Consider the following 22,487-nt stretch of genomic DNA (forward strand, 5'->3'; position numbering starts at 1 on the left):
GCTGGCTGCCTGGCAGCAGAGCCCAACCCCAGCTGGCTACAGCCTCCCTGCAGGCAGCTGCAGGCAGCAATGAGCTCTGCCCTGAGCCTCCTCTGCTGCAGGCTGCACCCCCCCAGCTCCCTCAGCCTCTCCTCACAGGGCTCTGCTCCAGGCCCCTCCCCAGCCTTGCTGCCCTGCTCCAAACACCTTCCAGCACCTCAGCAGCTCTCTGCAATGCAGGAGCCCAGAGCTGGACACAGCACTGCAGGGGTGGCCTGAGCAGTGCTGAGCACAGGGGTAGAAGGACTGCCCTGCTCCTGCTGCCCACACTGCTCCTGAGCCAGCCCAGGATGCCATTGGCTCTGCTGCCCACACTATCACAGAGTCACAGAAGTAAACTGGCTGGGAAAGACCTCTAGCATCACCCAACACCTTCTAATTAACTAACCAGACCATAGAATCATAGAATCAACCAGGTTGGAAGAGACCTCCAAGCTCATCCAGTCCAACCTAGCACCCAGCCCTGCCCAACCAACCAGACCATGGCACTGAGTGCCTCATCCAGCCTCTTTTTAAACACCTCCAGCCACAGCCACTCCACCACCTCCCTGGGCAGCCCATTCCAATGCCACTCACTCTGCCAACAACTTCCTCCTCACAGCCAGCCCAGACCTGCCCTGCCACAGCTTCAGCCTGGGTCCCCTTCTTCTGCTGCTGGCTGCCTGGCAGCAGAGCCCAACCCCAGCTGGAGTTGGCCTTCTCCATTGCTTTAGGCTGTGTCTAACTGCTTGCTGGTGCAACATTTGCCTCTTCTCCCTCTCCCTGGGATGTGATCAGTGCTGTGTGATGCTGAGTCACAGCTTTGGTACCTGACTCCATCAGCCTGGAGTGCTGGCTGAAGGGAACCTCATGCAGTTCAATGAGGGCAAGGTGCAGGGTCCTGCACCTGGAGAGGAGCAACCTCCTGCACCAGGACAGGAGAAGAAGTTCCATGGATACATGAGGAGGGTGACAGAAGCCTGGCACAGGCTGCCCAGGGGGGCTGTGCAGTCTCCCTCTCTGGAGGTATTCAAGACCTGTCTGGATGTGCTGCTGTGTGATCTGCTCTGGGTGCTCCTGCTCTGGCAGGGGGTTGGACTGGATGAGCTTTGGAGGTCCCTTCCAGCCCCTGTTGTTCTGTGAGGGGTGGAACAGGTTGCCCAGAGAGGTTGTGGATGCTCCCTCCATGGTCTAGTTGACTGGATAGGGATGGGTGGCAGGCAGGACTGGATGATCTTGGAGGTCTCTTCCAACCTGGTTGATTCTGTGACCTGGTGGAAAGCAGCTCTGCAGAGAAGGACCTGGAGGTGCTGGTGGGCCAGGAGTTCATCATGAGCCAGCAAAGTGTCCCCATGGCCAGAAGGCCAGCAGAGTTCTAAGGTGCATTAAGAAGAGTGGCACCAGCAGGGCAAGGGAGGTTCTCCTCCCACTCCACTCTGCCCTGCTGAAGCCACATCTAGAGGCCTGTGCCCAGTTCTGGGGTTCCCAGTTCAAGAGAGACAGGGAACTACTGGAGAGGGTCCAGGGGAGGCTACAGCCATGCTGAGGGGCCTGGAGCATCTCTGTGAGGAGGAAAGGCTGAGAGCCCTGGGGTTGGGGAGCCTGGAGAAGAGAAGCCCCAGAGGGGAGCTGAGATCTGATCAATGCTCAGCAAGAGCTAAAGGGTGGGGGGCAAGAGGATGGAGCCAGACTCCTCTCAGTGGTGGCAGGTGACAGAAGAAGGGGCAGTGGAAGTGAAGGTTCTAGAAGGTTCCATCTGAAGAGGAAGAGAAACCTCTTTGGTGTGAGGGTGCTGGAGGCCTGGAGCAGGCTGCCCAGAGAGGCTGTGGAGCCTCCTAGTCTGGGTAGAATCCAACCCTACCTGGACATTGTGATCCTGGGCAGGCTGCTGTGGGTGCCCTGCTTTGGCAGAGGGTTGGTCTGGAGCCCCAGAGGTGCTGCATCCAGTTCTGGAGCCCCAGAGGTACTGCATCCAGTTCTGGAGCCCCAGAGGTGCTGCATCCAGTTCTGGAGCCCCAGAGGTGCTGCATCCAGTTCTGGAGCCCCAGAGGTACTGCATCCAGCTCTGGAGCCCCTGGGCCAAGAGGGCTGTGGAGATGCTGGAGAGTGTCCAGAGCAGGGCCAGGAGGATGCTGAGAGGCTGCAGCAGCTCTGCTGTGAGCACAGCCTGAAAGAGTTGGGGCTGTGCAGGCTGCAGCAGAGCAGGCTCCCAGGGGACCTTCTGGTGGCCTTGCAGGGTCTGAAGGGGGCTCCAAAAAAGCTGGGGAGGGACTTTGGAGGCTGTGAGGGAGTGTCAGGAGTGATCTAGAGGAGACCTGGATTAGGGAAGAGGAAAGTACTTCTTGGAGTGCAAAGAGGTGAGACCACAGCTGGAATCCTCCATCCAGTTTGGGGCTCCAGAGAGCTGCTGGAGAAAGTCCAGTGGAAACCTGTGAGGATGATGAAGGAGAATTGGACATCTCTTCTGTGAAGGAAGGATGAGAGCTCTGGGGCTGTTTAGTCTGGAGAAGGCTGAGAGGGGAACCTTATCAGTGTCTATCTGAGGGGTGAGTGTCAGGAGGAAGGTGCCAGGCTCTGTGGGGTGGTGCCCAATGGTAGGAACAGAGTGGCTGAGAGCAGGCAGGCAGAGAGGGAGCTGGGGGTGCTGGCAGAGAGGAGCTGCAGAGGAGGCAGCAGTGCCCAGGTGGGCAGCAGAGCCAATGGCATCCTGGGCTGGCTCAGGAGCAGTGTGGGCAGCAGGACAAGGGAGGTTCTTGTGCCCCTGTGCTCAGCACTGCTCAGGCCACCCCTGCAGTGCTGTGTCCAGCTCTGGGCTCCTCCACTGCAGAGAGCTGCTGAGGTGCTGGAAGGTGTTTGGAGAAGGGCAGCAAGGCTGGGGAGGGGCCTGGAGCACAGCCCTGTGAGGAGAGGCTGAGGGAGCTGGGGGGGTGCAGCCTGCAGCAGAGGAGGCTCAGGGCAGAGCTCATTGCTGCCTGCAGCTGCCTGCAGGGAGGCTGTAGCCAGCTGGGGTTGGGCTCTGCTGCCAGGCAGCCAGCAGCAGCAGAAGAAGGGGACCCAGGCTGAAGCTGTGGCAGGGCAGGTCTGGGCTGGCTGTGAGGAGGAAGTTGTTGGCAGAGAGAGTGATTGGCACTGGAATGGGCTGCCCAGATCAGGAGGAGCTGTGTAAGTCACTGTAGTACTTGCTGGTTGCAGTAGTTAAGGCACAGATGGGTTTGCTTCCACCATCAGCCTACCAAGCCTCAAGCTTTGCAAGGAGCTCTCCCCAGAAGCCTTTGGGTAGTGCTTCTTTGTCACTTGTGGGGAAGATGAAACCAAGAGAGAAGAAATGGGGGGAAGCTGAAAGCCAACAGGGACAGGCAGGGACTTAATATGCTGTGCTTTTGGTCCTCCACTTATTTCCAGGCTTCCACTGTTAGCTAGGGATGAGGAGGGGACACCTGTGACATCACAGGAGGGTAGGGAGGCTCTGCAGAGGGACTTGATTGGATTGGATCCTTGGGAATGAGCTTCTATGAGGCCAAGTGCCAGCTCCTGCACCCCCAAGCAACACTACAGACCTGGGGCAGTGTGGCTGGAAAGCTGCTGGCAGAAAGGGACCTGGGGGCTGCAGCTGACAAGCAGCTGGATATGAGCCAGCAGTGTGCCCAGGTGGCAGAGGAAGCCAAAGGCATCCTGGCTGGCATCAGGAATGCTGTGTCCAGCAGCAGCAGGGAGGGGATTGGCCTCTGGGACTCTGCTCTGGGGAGTGCTGTGCTCAGCTCTGGGCACCTCAACACAAGAGGGCTGTGGAGGTGCTGGAGGCAGTGCAGAGGAGGGCAGGGAAGCTGTGAAGGGCCTGGAGAGTGAATCTGATGAGGAGCTGGGGATGGTCAGTGTGGAACAGAGGAGGCTGAGGGCAGAGCTCCTCACTGCCTACAGCTACTGAAAGGAGGCTGTGGAGAGGTTGGTGCTGGGCTCTGCTCACAGGGAACCAGTGACAGAACAAGAGGGAATGGCCTCAAGCTGCCACTGGGGAGGTTCAGACTGGAGGTGAGGAAGAATTTGTGCCCAGCAGAATGGTCAGGGATTGGGATGAGCTGCCCAGGGAGGTGCTGGAGTCACCAACCCTGGGTGTGTTTAAAGGTGGTCTGGCTGTGGTGCTTGGGGCTATGGTGTGATTACTGCTTCAAGGTGATGGATTGCCTGTCCAGGCAGGGCAAAGCCTCAATCTACAGCTGGGCACTGCTGCAAGGTGTCACAGCTCAGTAGTAGCAGAGGCTCCTGAGCTCACAAAGGGGAGCAGTGAGGCAGGAAGCTAATTACTGAGCAGCTCTTCTGCAGGAGGGACACAGCTGCTGGCCAAAGCCAAATGGATGGAGGGGGGGGAGAAAGGGAGGAGGAAAGAAACCAAACTGCACAGAGAAGTTGTGCAAGAGCTGCCTGAGGGCTGCTGTTCCTGTGTGTGTTGGTGTCTACACTTACCCCATCTGCCCCTTTTCAGCCTCGGGAGCTGCAGGGAAGGGAAACCGAGCCACAGACCTGGGAGCAGACTACAAACCACCCCTTGGGGGTAAGTGGAACTTCTTTTGCATGCAGTGTCTTTTGCTGGCTCACTGAGTGGTGCTACCTGCTCCTGAAAACGCTGGCTGGAGAGCAGGGAGAAGTAATTCACAGGCTCACAGGATGCCAGGGGTTGAAGGGACCCAAAGAGATCATCGAGTCCAACCCCCCCTGCCAGAGCAGGACCACACAACCCAGCTCAGGGCACACAGGAACACATCCAGACAGGCCTGGAAAGGCTCCACACAAGGAGACTCCACAACCTCTCTGGGCAGCCTGTGCCAGGGCTCTGGGACCCTTCCAGACAAGGAGTTCATAGGATCACAGCTCACAGGATGCCAGGGGTTGGAAGGGACCCAAGGAGATCATCCAGTCCAACCCCCCTGCCAGAGCAGCACCACACAGGTTGTGGCTGCCTCCTGCCAGGAGGTGTTTAGGCTCAGGCTGGATGAGACTTTGGGCAGCCAAGCCTAGCTGAGAGGCATCACTGCCCATGGCAAGGAGCTTGCAGTAGTTCACAGGCTCACAGGCTCACAGGATGTTAGGGGTTGGAAGGGAGACAAGGAGAGCATCCAGTCCAACCCCCTGCCAGAGCAGCACCACACAATCCAGCTCAGGGCACACAGGAACACATCCAGACAGGCCTGGAAAGGCTCCAGAGAAGGAGACTCCACAACCTCTCTGGGCAGCCTGTGCCAGGGCTCTGGGACCCTCCCAGTCAAGAAGTTCATAGGATCACAGCTCACAGATGTTAGGGGTTGGAAGGGACCCAAGGAGATCATTGAGTCCAACCCCCTGCCAGAGCAGGACCACACAATCCAGCTCAGATCACAGAGGAGCACAGAGGAGCACAGAGGAACTCTCTGGGCAGCCTGTTCCAGTGCTCTGTGACCCTTACAGTAAAGAGGTTCATAGAATCAGAGGATATTAGGGGTTGGAAGAGACCCAAGGAGATCATTGAGTCTAAGCCCCCTGCCAGAGCAGGACCACACAATCAAGCATAGATACAGAGGAGCACAGAGGAACTCTCTGGGGAGCCTGTTCCAGTGCTCTGTGACCCTTACAGTAAAGAGGTTCATAGGATCACAGCTCACAGGATATCAGGGGTTGGAAGGGACCCAAGGAGATCATCCAGTCCAACCTCCCTGCCAGAGCAGCACCACACAATCCAGCTCAGGGCACACAGGAACACATCCAGGCAGGCCTGGAAAGGCTCCACACAAGGAGACTCCACAACCTCTCTGGGCAGCCTGTGCCAGGGCTCTGGGACCCTTCCAGGCAAGAAGTTCCCCCTTGTGCTGAGCTGGAACCTCCTGTGCTGCAGCTTCCATCCACTGCTGCTTGTCCTGTGCCAGGCAGCAGTGAGCAGAGCCTGTCCCCCCCTCCTTACCCCCAACCCTCAGATGTGAGCATGCTGAGACACTGGCACAGGTTGCTCAGGGCAGCTGTGGATGCTCCCTCCCTGGAGGTGTTCCAAGGGCAGGTTGGATGAGGCCTTGAGCAACCTGGGCTGGTGGGAGGTGTCCCTGTTCATGGCAGGGGGAGTGGAACTGAATGATCTTGAAGCTCCCTTCCAACCTAAACCATTCCCTGAGTCTCTGCCAGCAGCTTTTTTCCCTTCAGGATGCTGCCTGCTCCCACTCAAGCAGTTGTCCTGCTGTGTGGGGAGATCTTTGCCTGCATTTACACTGCAGCCTTGCCAAGCAGATCTCCTCCCCCAGGTCACTCTGAAATGCTTGCTGCTGCTGCTGCTGCTGCTGCTGCTGCTGCTGCTGCTGCTGCTGCTGCTGCTGCTGCACAAGTGTAGAACTAACTCAGTGACACCCTGGCAGGAGGGGTAAAGAGAAGGCATCTTCACTCCATCTCCAGCTCAGCACTGCAGATGCCTCACCCTAAGGTAACCCTCATGAGGGTTACATACAAAAGCCTCTTTCAGAGGGGAGTGAGCACTGCAGAAGACTCAATGGCAGCTGCTGGGATTATGGAATGGGTTGCCCAGGGAGGGGGTTGAGGCCCCATGGCTGGAGGTGTTTGAGGCCAGGCTGGCTGAGGCTGTGGTCAGGCTGCTCTAGGGTAGGGTGTCCCTGGGCATGGCAGGGGGTTGGCACTGCCTGCTCCTTGTGCTCCCTTCCAGCCCTGCCTGATTCTATGAAGTCTCATCCCTGGAGGTGTTTAAGGCCAGGCTGGCTGAGGCTCTGAACAACCTGATCTCATGTGAAGTGTCCTGCCCATGGCAGGGGAGGGGTTGGAACTGGCTGATCCTTGTGCTCCCTTCCAACCCTGCCTGATTCTATGGTTCTAAGACACTGGAACAGGTTGCTTGGGGAGGTGGTTGAGGCCCCATGCCTGGAGGTGTTTAAAGCCAGGCTGGATGTGGCTCTGAGCATCCTAATCTCATGTGAGGTGTTGGTCTAGGGATGAAGGTTGGACTGGCTGATCCTGGTGGTCCTTTCCATAGTGATTCACAGTGCTTAGATGTTGTGCTGAGGGCTTTGGGTTAGTCAAGGACCTGTCAGTGTGAAACTAATGATTGGAGTTGATGAGCTTGAAGGTCTTTTGCAATCTAAGAACTTCTGTGATTCGGTGTCCTGCCCGTGGCAGGGAGGTTGGAATGAGGTAAAGGGTTGGACTTGATGATCTATGAGGTCTCTTCCAACCTTGGTGATACTGTGAGATGATCCTCGAGGTCCCTTCCAGCCCTGTGATTGATTCTCTTTGGTCTGAGGACCAAAGAGGGATGCCTGCAGCACTGCACTTGTAGCCAAGTCCCATCCTCATTCTCCTTAGACTCTGAGCTATTGAGGTGGGGTTTTTTTTTGGGGGGGGGATGAGTAAGGGACTGTGAGTCCCATATGGAAATGGCTCTTTAAAGCATCTCAGAGATTTCACAGTTTCACAGAAACACAGCTGGTAAATGACAGAAAAACCCCAAGCAAGAAGCTGAGCTGAAATCCTCCAACCCAACCATCCCTCTCCTGCTCAGCACTGCAGATGCCTCACCCTAAGGTAACCCTCATGAGGGTTACAGACAAAAGCCTCTTTCAGAGGGGAGTGAGCACTGCAGAAGACTCAATGGCAGCTGCTGGGATTATGGAATGGGTTGCCCAGGGAGGGGGTTGAGGCCCCATGGCTGGAGGTGTTTGAGGCCAGGCTGGCTGAGGCTGTGGTCAGGCTGCTCTAGGGTAGGGTGTCCCTGGGCATGGCAGGGGGGTTGGCACTGCCTGCTCCTTGTGCTCCCTTCCAACCCTGCCTCATTCTATGAAGTCTCATCCCTGGAGGTGTTTAAGGCCAGGCTGGCTGAGGCTCTGAACAACCTGATCTCATGTGAAGTGTCCTGCCCATGGCAGGGGGGGGTTGGAACTGGCTGATCCTTGTGCTCCCTTCCAACCCTGCCTGATTCTATGGTTCTAAGACACTGGAACAGGTTGCTTGGGGAGGTGGTTGAGGCCTCATGGCTGGAGGTGTTTAAGGCCAGGCTGGATGTGGCTCTGAGCATCCTAATCTCATGTGAAGTGTTGGTCTAGTGATGAAGGCTGCTGGGATGAAGGTTGGACTGGCTGATCCTGGTGGTCCTTTCCATAGTGATTCACAGTGCTTAGATGTTGTGCTGAGGGCTTTGGGTTAGTCAAGGACCTGTCAGTGTGAAACTAATGATTGGAGTTGATGAGCTTGAAGGTCTTTTGCAATCTAAGAACTTCTGTGGATCTGTGTCCTGCCCGTGGCAGGGAGGTTGGAATGAGGTAAAGGGTTGGACTTGATGATCTATGAGGTCTCTTCCAACCTTGGTGATACTGTGAGATGATCCTCGAGGTCCCTTCCAGCCCTGTGATTGATTCTCTTTGGTCTGAGGACAGGGAGAGGGATGCCTGCAGCACTGCACTTGTAGCAAAGTCCCATCCTCATTCTCCTTAGACTCTGAGCTATTGAGGTGGGGTTTTTTTTTGGGGGGGGGATGAGTAAGGGACTGTGAGTCCCATATGGAAATGGCTCTTTAAAGCATCTCAGAGATTTCACAGTTTCACAGAAACACAGCTGGTAAATGACAGAAAAACCCCAAGCAAGAAGCTGAGCTGAAATCCTCCAACCCAACCATCCCTCTCCTGCTCTGTACGGTTCGAGGCGTGGCTGCTTCTGCTGCTTGGGTTTGATGGCTTCTTCTGCTTTTTCACACCCCTTTCTCACCCATCTCAACCTCTTACAGGCAGTAACAGTCCCCATGGAAGTCCTACTTCTCCCCTGGACAGCAACATGCTCCTTGTGATCATAGTGTCTGTTGGAGTCATCACCATTGTGGTCGTGGTGATAGTCGCCGTCTTCTGCACCCGCCGGACAACTTCTCACCAGAAGAAGTAAGATGTGGAGGAGGGGCACTTTGCCCTCTCTCTGTTCTATCCTTTCATCTTTGTGATGCTTTAGAATGCATTCCTTTAAAGGCTCATGGGCTGTAGAAGTTCAGCTCTGACACCAGCTCAGTGATGCAGGCTGAGTTCTGGCGTTCAGCGCTTAGGATGCATCAGCGCAGCTAAGCCGCCCTGTGCCTGGTGATGATAACGTCCTGGTTTTCCTCAGGGGAGTTTACACAGCATCAAGAGCCTGCAGGCCAAGTGAGGCATTGCTTTCCAGCTGTACCTGCAGCTGCCCCACTCTGAGAAGCAATGGTTGTAAAACATTGCTCTCAGACTTGAGGCTGTGAGAGTTTAGAGCTGCGAGAGCTCAGCCGCTCAGGCAGATTCTCGCCTCTGTTCTTAGCCTGTCCCTCACTCTGTGCAGTTTGTTCCCAAGTTGTGCATGGTAACAGCCAATCTTGGTGGAGTGGAAGCTGAATCTGCTGCTGGGCTCCTCAGAAAAGTGCTCTCCAAAATCCAAAGGAAAGGTTTGTGTCTGAGTTCTTCCCTCACCTAGAGCATCACTGCAGCGGCGACGCTTCCCTTTACAGACTCCTGCAGGCTGCTTCTGTGTGGTTTGGGGGAAAGAAGGGACCAGAGATGAAAGGTTTTGGGGTGGTTTTCAGCTTGAAAAGACTCTGCTATGCAAATCAGAGCTTTGAGAAAGTGATTAGAAGCCAGACTTAGAGGCTCACTGGGAGTGTAGGAGGAAGAGTGTGGCCAGCAGATGCAGGGAGGTTCTCCTCCCCCTCTGTTTTGCTCTGGAGAGACCTCATCTTGAGCACTGCCTTCAGTTTTGGGCTCCCCAGGTGAAAAGGGACAGGGATCTGCTGGGGAGGGTCCAGCAGAGGGCTGTGAGGATGATGAGGGGACTGAGCAGTGCCTGGTGAGGAGAGGCTGAGGGCCCTGGGGCTGCTTAGTCTGGAGAAGAGAAGACTGAGAGGGGATTGAATCAATGTCTGTAACTATCTGAGAGCTGGGGGTCAGGAGGGGGGGACAGGCTCTGCTCACTGCTCCCTGGCACAGGACATGCAGCAGTGGATGGAAGCTGCAGCACAGGAGGTTCCAGCTCAGCACAAGGGGGAACTTCTTGCCTGGAAGGGTCCCAGAGCCCTGGCACAGGCTGCCCAGAGAGGTTGTGGAGTGTCCTTGTGTGGAGCCTTTCCAGGCCTGTCTGGATGTGTTCCTGTGTGCCCTGAGCTGGATTGTGTGGTGCTGCTGTGGCAGAGGAGTTGGACTGGATGCTCTCCTTGGGTCCCTTCCAACCCTTTACCATCCTGTGAGCTGTGATCCAGTGATCCTGTAACCACTTGCTGAATCACCCTGCACAAACACAAGTCTTTCAGGGGAGGAGAGCAAGGATGTAGGAGTGATGGTCTGGCAGCTGGGGGATGTCTTTGGGAAAGGGCAGAACTCCTCAGCCTGCACCCAAGAGATGTCTTTTCCTTTCAAAGAGCAGAAATAACCCTTTGACTTCTTGCCTTTGTTTCCCCAGGCTCTAAATGCCACCTCCCTTGCAGGCAGCAGCCCACAGGCAGTGTAACACCTTCTGCTCTGTTTCACTGATACAGCTGCAGGGCTCAGAGCAAGGTGCTGGCAGCACCCCTGGCTGCCTCCCACCTACAGGAGAGGCTTCTGGTCACTGATGCTTTCCAGAAGGCCACATTCAGTGATTCTGTGCTCCACAACCTCCCTGGAGGTGTTCAGGACCAGGTTGGATGAGGTCTTGAGCTACTTGTTCTAGTGGGAGATGTCCCTGCCTATGGTACAGGGAGGGTTGGAACTGGATGAGCTTTGAGGGTCCCTTCCAACCTAAACCATTCTGTGATTCTAAGATGACCTTTGAGGATCCCTTCCAACCTAAACCATTCTGTGATTCTAAGATGACCTTTGAGGGTCTCTTCCAACCTAAACCATTCTATGCTTCTAAGATGACCTTTGAGGTTCCCTTCCAACCTAAACCATTCTGTGATTCTAAGATGACCTTTGAGGGTCCCTTCCAACCTAAACCATTCCTTGATTCTAAGATGACCTTTGAGGGTCCCTTCCAACCTAAACCATTCTATGCTTCTAAGATGACCTTTGAGGGTCTCTTCCAACCTAAACTATTCCTTGATTCTAAGATGACCTTTGAGGATCCCTTCCAACCTAAACCATTCTGTGATTCTAAGATGACCTTTGAGGGTCCCTTCCAACCTAAACCATTCTGTGATTCCAACATGACCCTTGAGGGTCCTTTCCAACCTAAACCATTCCTTGATTCTAACATGACCTTTGAGGCTCCCTTCCAACCTAAACCATTCTATGATTCTAAGATGACCTTTGAGGATCCCTTCCAACCTAAACCATTCTATGCTTCTAAGATGACCTTTGAGGGTCCCTTCCAACCTAAACCAATCCATGATTCTAAGATGCCCTTTGAGGTCTCTTCCAACCTAACCCATTCTATGATTATAAGATGACCTTTGAGGTTCTCTTCCAGCCTAACCCATTCCTTGATTCTAAGATGACCTTTGAGGATCCCTTCCAACCTAAACCATTCCATGATTCTAAGATGACCTTTGAGGATCCCTTCCAACCTAAACCATTCCATGATTCTAAGATGACCTTTGAGGGTCTCTTCCAACCTAAACCATTCCATGATTCTAAGATGACCTTTGAGGGTCTCTTCCAACCTAAACCATTCCATGATTCTAAGATGACCTTTGAGGATCCCTTCCAACCTAAACCATTCTATGATTCTAAGATGACCTTTGAGGGTCCCTTCCAACCTAAACCATTCTATGATTCTAAGATGACCTTTGAGGGTCTCTTCCAACCTAAACCATTCCTTGATTCTAAGATGACCTTTGAGGGTCTCTTCCAACCTAAACCATTCTGTGATTCTAAGATGACCTTTGAGGATCCCTTCCAACCTAAACCATTCTGTGATTCTAAGATGACCTTTGAGGGTCTCTTCCAACCTAAACCATTCCATGATTCTAAGATGACCTTTGAGGGTCTCTTCCAACCTAAACCATTCTATGCTTCTAAGATGACCTTTGAGGGTCCCTTCCAACCTAAACCATTCTATGATTCTAAGATGACCTTTGAGGGTCTCTTCCAACCTAAACCATTCTATGCTTCTAAGATGACCTTTGAGGGTCTCTTCCAACCTAAACCATTCCATGATTCTAAGATGACCTTTGAGGATCCCTTCCAACCTAAACCATTCCATGATTCTAAGATGACCTTTGAGGATCCCTTCCAACCTAAACCATTCCATGATTCTAAGATGACCTTTGAGGATCCCTTCCTACCTAAACCATTCTATGCTTCTAAGATGACCTTTGAGGGTCCCTTCCAACCTAAACCATTCTATGCTTCTAAGATGACCTTTGAGGTCTTTTTAAACCTAAACCATTCTATGATTCTAAGATGACCTTTGAGGGTCCCTTCCAACCTAAACCAATCCATGATTTTAAGATGACCTTTGAGGTCTCTTCCAACCTAACCCATTCTATGATTATAAGATGACCTTTGAGGTTCTCTTCCAGCCTAACCCATTCCTTGATTCTAAGATGACCTTTGAGGGTCCCTTCCAACCTAAACCATTCCTTGATTCTAAGATGACCTTTGAGGATCCCTTCCAACCTAAACCATTCTATGATTCTAAGATGACCTTTGAGGGTCCCTTCCAACCTAAACCATTCTATGATTCTAAGATGACATTTGAGGGTCCCTTCCAACTCAATACAACGTGCAAGGCTGGGGAGGGACTACTGCCAAGGTCTTGGAATGACAGGACAAGGAGGAATGGGTTTAAACTGGCAGAGGGGAGATTGAAACTGGATGTTAGGAGAGGGTTCTTTATAGTGAGGGTGGTGAGACACTGACACAGGTTGAGGGTGGTGAGAAACTGGCACAGGTTGAAGGGGGTGAGACGCAGGCAGAGGTTGAAGGTGATGAGACACTGGCACAGATTGAGGGTGGTGAGACACAGGCACAGGTTGAAGGTGGTGAGACACTGGCACAGATTGAGGGTGGTGAGACACAGGCACAGGTTGAGGGTGGTGAGAGACTGGCAGAGGTTGAAGGGGGTGAGACACAGGTACAGGTTGAGGGTGGTGAGAGACAGGCACAGGTTGAAGGGGGTGAGACACAGGTACAGGTTGAGGGTGGTGAGAGACAGGCACAGGTTGAGGGTGGTGAGACACAGGCACAGGTTGAAGGGGGTGAGACACAGGTACAGGTTGAGGGTGGTGAGAGACTGGCACAGGTTGAAGGGGGTGAGACACTGGCACAGGTTTCCCAGGGAGGTTGTGGAGCACAGAAGCACCCAATGTGATCAAAGATCACATTGGGGGATTCTGTGCTCCACAACTTCCCTGGAGGTGTTCAGGACCAGGCTGGATGAGGCCTTGATCAACCTGTTCTAGCAGGAGGTGTCCCTGCCTATGGCACAGGGAGGTTGGAACTGACTGCTCCTTGAGATCCCTTCCCAGCTAACCCATTCTGCGACCCTCCGATTCCTCTCTTTTCCCTTCCCAAGGAAAAGAGCTGCCTGCAAATCAGTCAATGGCTCCCACAAGTACAAAGGCAATTCCAAGGATGTCAAACCTCCTGACCTTTGGATCCATCATGAAAGGCTGGAGCTGAAACCCATTGACAAGTCTCCAGATCCCAACCCCATCATGACGGACACCCCAATCCCTCGCAACTCCCAAGACATCACCCCAGTGGATAATTCCATGGACAGCAACATCCATCAGAGGAGGAATTCCTACAGAGGTGAGCCTTGAGCAAGTCCATTTCTCCCCCTCACCTTTGTTGGGTGGTTTGTGCCTGGTTCTTGAGTGCCCAAGAGTTAACTCCTGGGTAAAGACTTGATTGGGGAGTCAGAAGGATCAGCAAAGAGTTGGGGGTTGAAACTGTTAAGAGAGGTGTGAGATGTTATTCAGTGGGCAAACAGAGAGTCAGGAGTTGGAGCTTTAACCCTTTGAGATGTGACCCTGGGCAGTCTGCTCTGGTTGGAGGGGTTCCTGCTGAGGAGGAGATGCCCTTTGAGAGTGCCTGTCAAGCCCAAGCAATCTGGAGAAGAGGAGGCTCAGGGCAGACCTGAGTGTGGGCAGCAGGACAAGAGAGGTTCTTGTGCCCTTGTGCTCAGCACTGCTCAGGCCACCCCTGCAGTGCTGTGTCCAGTTCTGAGCCCCTCCATTGCAGAGAGATGCTGAGGTGCTGGAAGGTGTTTGGAGAAGGGCAGCAAGGCTGGGGAGGGGCCTGGAGCACAGCCCTGTGAGGAGAGGCTGAGGGAGCTGGGGGGGTGCAGCCTGCAGCAGAGGAGGCTCAGGGCAGAGCTCATTGCTGCCTGCAGCTGCCTGCAGGGAGGCTGTAGCCAGCTGGGGTTGGGCTCTGCTGCCAGGCAGCCAGCAGCAGCAGAAGGGGACCCAGGCTGAAGCTGTGGCAGGGCAGGTCTGGGCTGGCTGTGAGGAGGAAGTTCCTGGCAGAGAGAGTGATTGGCATTGGAATGGGCTGCCCAGGGAGGTGGTGGAGTGGCTGTGGCTGGAGGTGTTGCAGCCAAGCCTGGCTGGGGCACTTAGTGCCATGGTCTGGTTGGTTGGGCAGGGCTGGGTGCTAGGTTGGGCTGGCTGAGCTTGGAGCTCTCTTCCAACCTGCCTGATTCTATGACTGGCCAGGGCTGGGTGCTAGGCTGGGCTGGCTGAGCTTGGAGCTCTCTTCCAGCCTGCTTGATTCTATGAAGCTGAGCTGTGGGTGGGTTTTCCCCTGGTGAGTAGGTCACTCATTCATCCAAAGTGTTTTACCCATAGGTTTGACTCTTTGTGCTTCCATTTGTTGACCAGACCTGCACTGCTTTATGGCCTGGCTCACTTGGAGGTGTCCCTGCTTGCTCCACGAGGGTTGGACAGGGATGACCTTTGCAGGTCCTCTCCAACCTGATGCAGTCTGTGAATCTGTGGAGGGTTCCTCCCAGTGCCCAGTAATCTTTGCCCTAACTATCCTCTTTGCCACTTTCCAGTGAAGGATCATAGGATCAAACAGGTTGGAAGAGAGCTCCAAGTTCAACCAGCCCAACCTAGCACCCAGCCCTGGCCAGTCATAGAACCAAGCAGGTTGGAAGAGAGCTCCAAGTTCAGCCAGCCCAACCTAGCACCCAGCCCTGGCCAGTCATAGAACCAAGCAGGTTGGAAGAGAGCTCCAAGTTCAGCCAGCCCAACCTAGCACCCAGCCCTGGCCAGTCATAGAACCAAGCAGGTTGGAAGAGAGCTCCAAGCTCACCCAGCCCAACCTAGCACCCAGCCCTGGCCAGTCATAGAACCAAGCAGGTTGGAAGAGAGCTCCAAGCTCAGCCAGCCCATCCTAGCACCCAGCCCTGGCCAGTCATAGACTCAAGCAGGTTGGAAGAGAGCTCCAAGCTCAGCCAGCCCAAACTAGCACCCAGCCCTCGTCAATCATAGACTCAAGGAGGTTGGAAGAGAGCTCCAAGCTCAGCCAGCCCAAACTAGCACCCAGCCCTGGTCAATCATAGACTCAAGGAGGTTGGAAGAGATCTCCAAGCTCAGCCAGCCCAGCCTAGCACCCAGCCCTGGCCAACCAACCAGACCATGACAGAGCTGTTTCTATCAGTTCTGAGTCACAGAATGCCTTACAAACCAGGCCAGCCCAGAATAAAAGAGAGGAGGATTGAAATCTTCTGGTGTGGTATGGCAGTGGTAAATAACCTTCAGTATTTCTCCTTCAGGCCATGAGTCAGAGGATAGCATGTCCACCCTGGCAGGAAGAAGGGGGATGAGACCCAAGATGATGATGCCTTTTGATTCTCAACCACCTCAGCGTAAGTCAACAGCCTACCTACCAGCTGGCTTGCAACTGGGAGCACCCAAACAAGCCCTGGGCACGCTGTGGGCACAGGCACACACATGCTGCCTGCCTGCTTCTGTCTGCAGTGGGAAGAGCCCTGAGAAGGCAGCTTGGATGGCTCAGTGGTAGATGGAGCTGAGAGGAAAGGCTGAAGAGCTGCGTGTGAGAGAGCGGGAGGAGAGGTGCAGGAGTGGGGAAGGGTCAGGAACGTGTCCAGCAGCCTGTCACAGCGTCACAGCATCACAGTGTCACAGCATCACAGCATCACAGCATCACAGTGTCACAGCATCACAGTGTCACAGCATCACAGTGTCACAGTGTCACAGCTTCACAGTGTCACAGTGTCACAGTGTCACAGCGTCACAGTGTCACAGCGTCACAGCGTCACAGTGTCACAGTGTCACAGCGTCACAGCGTCACAGTGTCACAGCGTCACAGTGTCACAGTGTCACAGTGTCACAGTGTCACAGCGTCACAGCGTCACCGTGTCACAGTGTCACAGTGTCACAGTGTCACAGCGTCACAGCGTCACAGCGTCACAGTGTCACAGCGTCACCGTGTCACAGTGTCACAGTGTCACAGTGTCACAGCGTCACAGCGTCACCGTGTCACAGTGTCACAGTGTCACAGTGTCACAGTGTCACAGCGTCACAGCGTCACAGTGTCACAGCGTCACAGCGTCACAGTGTCACAGTGTCACAGCATCACAGTGTCACAGCGTCACAGTGTCACAGTATCACAGCGTCACAGTGTCACAGCATCACAGTCTCACAGTGTCACAGTCTCACAGCATCACAGCGTCACAGTGTCACAGCGTCACAGTGTCACAGTATCACAGTATCACAGTGTCACAGCATCAAAGTATCACAGTGTCACAGTATCACAGTGTCACAGCATCACAGTATCACAGTGTCACAGTATCACAGTGTCACAGTATCACAGTATCACAGTGTCACAGTGTCACAGTATCACAGTCTCACAGTATCATCAGGGTTGGAAGAGACCTCACAGAGCATCAAGTGCAACCCTTTAGCACAGAGCTCAAGGCCAGACCATGGCACCAAGTGCCACGTCCAGTCCTGCCTTGAACAGCTCCAGGGACGGCGACTCCACCACCTCCCCGGGCAGCCCATTCCAGTGGCCAATGACTCTCTCAGGGAAGAACTTTCTCCTCACCTCCAGCCTAAATCTCCCCTGGCACAGCCTGAGGCTGTGTCCTCTCCTTCTGGTGCTGGCCACCTGAGAGAAGAGAGCAACCTCCTCCTGGCCACAACCTCCCCTCAGGTAGTTGCAGACAGCAATAAGGTCTGCCCTGAGCCTCCTCTTCTCCAGGCTAACCAATCCCAGCTCCCTCAGCCTCTCCTCGTAGGGCTGTGCTCAAGGCCTCTCCCCAGCCTCGTTGCCCTTCTCTGGACATGCTCAAGCATCTCAATGTCCCTCCTAAACTGGGGGGCCCAGAACTGAACACAGCACTCAAGGTGTGGTCTAACCAGTGCAGAGCACAGGGGCAGAATGACCTCCCTGCTCCTGCTGGCCACACCATTCCTGATGCAGGCCAGGATGCCACTGGCTCTCTTGGCCACCTGGGCACACTGCTGGCTCATGTTCAGGTGGGTATCAATCAGCACCCCCAGATCCCTCTCTGTCTGGCTGCTCTCAGCCACTCTGACCCCAGCCTGTATCTCTGCATGGGGTTGCTGTGGCCAAAGTGCAGCACCCTGCACTTGGAGCTATTGAACACCATCCCCTTGGCCTCTGCCCATCTGTGCAGGCGGTCAAGGTCCTGCTGCAGAGCCCTTCTGCCCTCCAACCCAGCCACATCTGCCCCCAGCTTGGTGTCTGTCCCAGCCTCCAGTGCTGGCAGCTGCAGGTGCTCCTCAGGGACAGCCTGGGAGCCTGCCTGCCTTTTAGAGGCCTTGCCCTTGGTACTCTGCCAGCACCTGGCTGGTAAATCCCTCTCAGCTTGGTCTCTGCTGTTAGGTTTCCCCTCTGCAGACCAGTCTGAGCCTTTTTAGCCACCCTTCCTGAGCCTGCTTCTCCATTCCCTTTAGCACTTCACTTGCCCTGGTCACAACCTTCTCTAGCTTTACTCTGTGCTCCTTGAGCTTCAGAGAGGCCAGAGCTGCAGACAGGACCACCAAGGTGTTAGAGAGCAGGAGGCAGCTGTGTTCTCAGCATGCTGAATGAGGTAGCACATCCTGGTGGCTGCTCTGGCTGCCCTTGCACGTCAGGTTGAGGACAGCAGAGATCTCCAAAGGCTCTGTGTTGAACTGCAACTGCAGCTCTTAGCCCAGCAGCATGGGAGTGCTCTGGGGCTTATTTTTATCCTCAGTGTCCTGAAGTGCTGCTGAAGCTACTCTGCCATCTCTTTGTGCCCTCACTCTGGAGTTGCTGGCCATAAGAATGGCATCTGCCTGCCCTGGTGGCCAAGCAGTTACCCATGGCACAGCAGTGTGTTCTTGTAGCCAAGAAGGCCAGTGGGATCCTGGGCTGTGTGAGGAAGAGTGTGGCCAACAGATCAAGGGAGGTTCTCCTGCCCCTCTACTCTGCCCTGCTGAGACTTCATCTTGAGCACTGCCTTCAGATTTGGGCTCCCCAGTTGCAGAGGGACAGGGATCTGCTGGAGAGGATCCAGCAGAGGGCTGTGAGGATGCTGAGGGGACTGAGCCTGGTGAGGAGAGGCTGAGGGGCCTGGGGCTGCTCAGGCTGGAGAAGACAAGGCTGAGAGGGGATTTGATCAATGTCTATAACTATCTGAGGGCTGGGGGTCATGAGGGGGGGACAGGCTCTGCTCACTGCTCCCTGGCACAGGACAAGCAGCAGTGGATGGAAGCTGCAGCACAGGAGGTTCCAGCTCAGCACAAGGGGCAACTTCTTGCCTGGAAGGGTCCCAGAGCCCTGGCACAGGCTGCCCAGAGAGGTTGTGGAGTCTCCTTGTGTGGAGCCTTTCCAGGCCTGTCTGGATGTGTTCCTGTGTGATCTGTGCTGGATTGTGTGGTGCTGCTCTGGCAGGGGGGTTGGACTGGATGTTCCCCTTGGGTCCCTTCCAACCCCTGATACCCTGTGAGCCTGTGTCTGGATGTGTTCCTGTGTGGTCTCTGTTAGATAGCCTTGTCCTGCTCTGGCAGGGGGCTTGGACTGGATGATCTCCTTGGGTCCCTCCCAACCCCTGGCATCCTTTGAGCCTGTGATCTGTGATCCTGTGATCCCTGAAGACATGAACGTTGTTGACAGACTTAGGGACTTGTCTGACTGCTTCCAAGTCAGGGCCATTCAGAAAGAGAACTGATTCAAAGCAGCCCCAGCACTGACACCTGTGTGACAGGTTGGACTTGATGATCTCTCTCTTCCAACCTTGGTGATGCTGTGATCCTGTGAATCTCCTGCTTGCTCTGGCTTGAATCTTGATCATCAAGCCCCTCTTTTGGCTTTGGAGCTGCAATCAGCTTTCAGTCCCTAACAGAGGTTTTTCTCAGCAGTGGAGCCTTGTCAGAGGCTTTTAGGAGCTTTGGCTGTGTGACAGTTGTAGGTTCTCTGCACTGAGGTGCTTGCTGTCTTCTAACACTGAGGCTAGTGAGGCAGGAGTCATGCTTACAGCTTTCTAAATGACCCTGTCTACCCTGCTCTGCACTGATCTTGCTCTTAACCCCAAACCATGAACCCTAACTGCTGTCCCCACTGCGTGGGCAGCTCTGTGTGCAGCAGCTGTGGGTCAGCTGCAGTGGACAAGCCACCTTCCTGGGGTGGATTTATGCTGAAATGAGATGGTGGCTCAGGTGCAGCTCCTGAAAGAAGCTGGAGAGAGTTGGAGAGCTGGGGCCAGAGGTGGCCTCGTGTCTCAGGGCAAGACGTCCCCACTTAGAATCCTAGAATCAGGCAGGGTTGGAAGGGAGCACAAGGAGCAGGCAGTGCCAACCCCCCTGCCATGCCCAGGGACACCCTACCCTAGAGCAGCCTGACCACAGCCTCAGCCAGCCTGGCCTCAAACACCTCCAGCCATGAGGCCTCAACCCCCTCCCTGGGCAACCCATTCCAGCCTCTCACCACTCTCCTGCTCAACAACTTCCTCCTCCCCTCCAGCCTCACTCTCCCCACCTCCAGCTTTGCTCCATTCCCCCCACTCCTGACACTCCCTCACAGCCTCAAAAGTCCCTCCCCAGCTTTTTTGGAGCCCCCTTCAGACCCTGCAAGGCCACAAGAAGGTCCCCTGGGAGCCTCCTCTGCTCCAGCCTGCACAGCCCCAACTCTTTCAGGCTGTGCTCACAGCAGAGCTGCTGCAGCCTCTCAGCATCCTCCAGGCCCTGCTCTGGACACTCTCCAGCATCTCCACAGCCCTCTTGGCCCAGGGGCTCCAGAGCTGGATGCAGCACTCCAGGTGGGCTCTCAGCAGAGCAGAGCAGAGGGGGAGAATCCCCTCCCTGGCCCTGGTGGCCACACTGCTGCTGCTGCAACCAGTCCAGCCAAGATGCATTTGGGAGCCAGTCCCCTGATTTCTGCTGCAGGAGATACTCTGCTTTTCCTCTGGAAAGGCCTCCAGAAGCCCACAAGAGGGACTGCTGCTTTGCTCCACACCCTATCAGTCTTTAAGGACATGGATAAACCACTGGTAGGGGCTGAAGGGTTGTGAGTCTGGCAGAGCAGGCCCTTAAATGAGGAGGGTTGTCTGGTTGGTTATCTCTTAACCTTGGTGTTCCCCTTTCAGCTCAGAGAATCATGCAGTGGTTTGGGTTGGAGGAGACCTCCAAAGGTCATCCAGTCTTAAGTCCCCTGCAGTCAGCAGGGACATCCTCCCCTAGATCAGGTTGCTCAGAGCCTTGTCAAGCCTGACCTTGAATATCTCCAGCCATGGGGTCTCAACCACCTCCATGGGCAACCCTGTTGTAGCCTTCCAGCAGCCTCCTGCTGCAGAACTTGTTCCTTGCATCCAACCTCAATCTGCTCTGCTCTCATTGCAAACCACTGCCCCTGGTCCTGTCCCTGCAGCCCTCTGGCACAGTCCCTCTGCAGCCTTCCCATAGGTCCCCTTCAGGCTCTAATGATTGGAGCAAAAAGCACTCAGCTGAAATTCTGTCATAGAATGATAGAATCACAGAATCAAGCAGGCTGGAAGAGAGCTCCAAGCTCAGCCAGCCCAACCTAGCACCCAGCCCTGCCCAACCAACCACACCATGGCACTAAGTGCCCCAGCCAGGCTTGGCTGCAACACCTCCAGCCACAGCCACTCCACCACCTCCCTGGGCAGCCCATTCCAGTGCCAATCACTCTCTCTGCCAGCAACTTCCTCCTCACAGCCAGCCCAGACCTGCCCTGCCACAGCTTCAGCCTGGGTCCCCTTCTTCTGCTGCTGGCTGCCTGGCAGCAGAGCCCAACCCCAGCTGGCTACAGCCTCCCTGCAGGCAGCTGCAGGCAGCAATCAGCTCTGCCCTGAGCCTCCTCTGCTGCAGGCTGCACCCCCCCAGCTCCCTCAGCCTCTCCTCACAGGGCTGTGCTCCAGGCCCCTCCCCAGCCTTGCTGCCCTGCTCCAAACACCTTCCAGCACCTCAGCATCTCTCTGCAATGGAGGAGCCCAGAGCTGGACACAGCACTGCAGGGGTGGCCTGAGCAGTGCTGAGCACAGGGGCACAAGAACCTCCCTTGTCCTGCTGCCCACACTGCTCCTGAGCCAGCCCAGGATGCCATTGGCTCTGCTGCCCACCTGGGCACTGCTGCCTCCTCTGCAGCTCCTCTCTGCCAGCACCCCCAGCTCCCTCTCTGCCTGCCTGCTCTCAGCCCCTCTGGCCCCAGCCTCTAGTGCTGCTTGGGGTTGTTGTGGCCAAAGTGCACAACCCTGCCCTTGGCCTTGTTCACTCTCATCCCCTTGGCCTCTGCCCACCCATGCAGCCTGGCCAGGTCCCTCTGCAGGGCTCTGCTACCCTCCAACAGCTCCACAGCTGCTCCTAGCTTGGTGCCATCTGCAAACTGACTGCTGCTGGACTCAATCCCCTGCTCCAGATCACCACTAAAGATACTGAACAGGACAGTGCCCAGCACTGCTCCCTGGGGCACAGCACTGGTGCCAGCTGCCAGCTGGATGTGGCACAGGCAGTTTGGTACCAAAACTGTGACTCAGTCACTGGAAGGGACCTCCAGAGCTCATCCAGTCCAACCTCCACCCCTGCCAGAGCAGGAGCACCTAGAGCAGATCACACAGGAAGACATCCAGGCAGGTTTTCAGTATCTCCAGAGAGGGAGACTGCACTATCATAGAAGCATAGAACTGTTTGGGTTGGAAAAGACCTCTAAGGTCATCATAACAACCTAACACCACCATCAAATCCTGTCCCCAGTTGCCATGGCCACAGGTTTCTTGAACATCTCCAGGGATGGGGACTCCACCACCTCCCTGGGCAAGTTCTGCCAATCCCTGACCACTCTTGCAACAGAGAACATTTTCCTCATCTCCAACCTAAGCCTCCTCTGGCACAATTTCAGGCCATTTCCTCTCCTTCTATCACCTGATACTAGGGAGAAGAGACCAACCTCACATCCCTGCAACCTCCTTTCAGGGAGCTGTAGACAGCAATGTGGTCTCCCCTGAGCCTCCTCTTCTCCAGGCTGAACAACCCCAGTTCCTTCAGCCTCTCCTCACCAGCCCTGTTCTCCAGACCCTTCCCCAGCTTGCTTGCCCCAACCTCTGTTGCTGTCTGT

At 55.0% G+C, this 22,487-nt stretch overlaps 1 protein-coding gene across 8 annotated transcripts in view; it reads left to right on the top strand.

Moving 5' to 3' along the window:
* Positions 1–22,487, top strand: part of NEO1 (neogenin 1) — a 311,645-nt gene that overhangs the window by 272,095 nt on the left and 17,063 nt on the right. For all 8 annotated transcript variants that reach the window (XM_064157224.1, XM_064157230.1, XM_064157225.1 and 5 more), the window contains 4 exons: positions 4,499–4,567; positions 8,759–8,906; positions 13,474–13,712; positions 15,682–15,774. In XM_064157224.1, coding sequence (XP_064013294.1) covers positions 4,499–4,567; positions 8,759–8,906; positions 13,474–13,712; positions 15,682–15,774 — 549 coding nt within the window. The remainder of the gene's footprint in view (positions 1–4,498; positions 4,568–8,758; positions 8,907–13,473; positions 13,713–15,681; positions 15,775–22,487) is intronic.

Source organism: Pogoniulus pusillus, chromosome 17 (assembly GCF_015220805.1).
Source record: "Pogoniulus pusillus isolate bPogPus1 chromosome 17, bPogPus1.pri, whole genome shotgun sequence".
NCBI lineage: Eukaryota > Metazoa > Chordata > Aves > Piciformes > Lybiidae > Pogoniulus > Pogoniulus pusillus.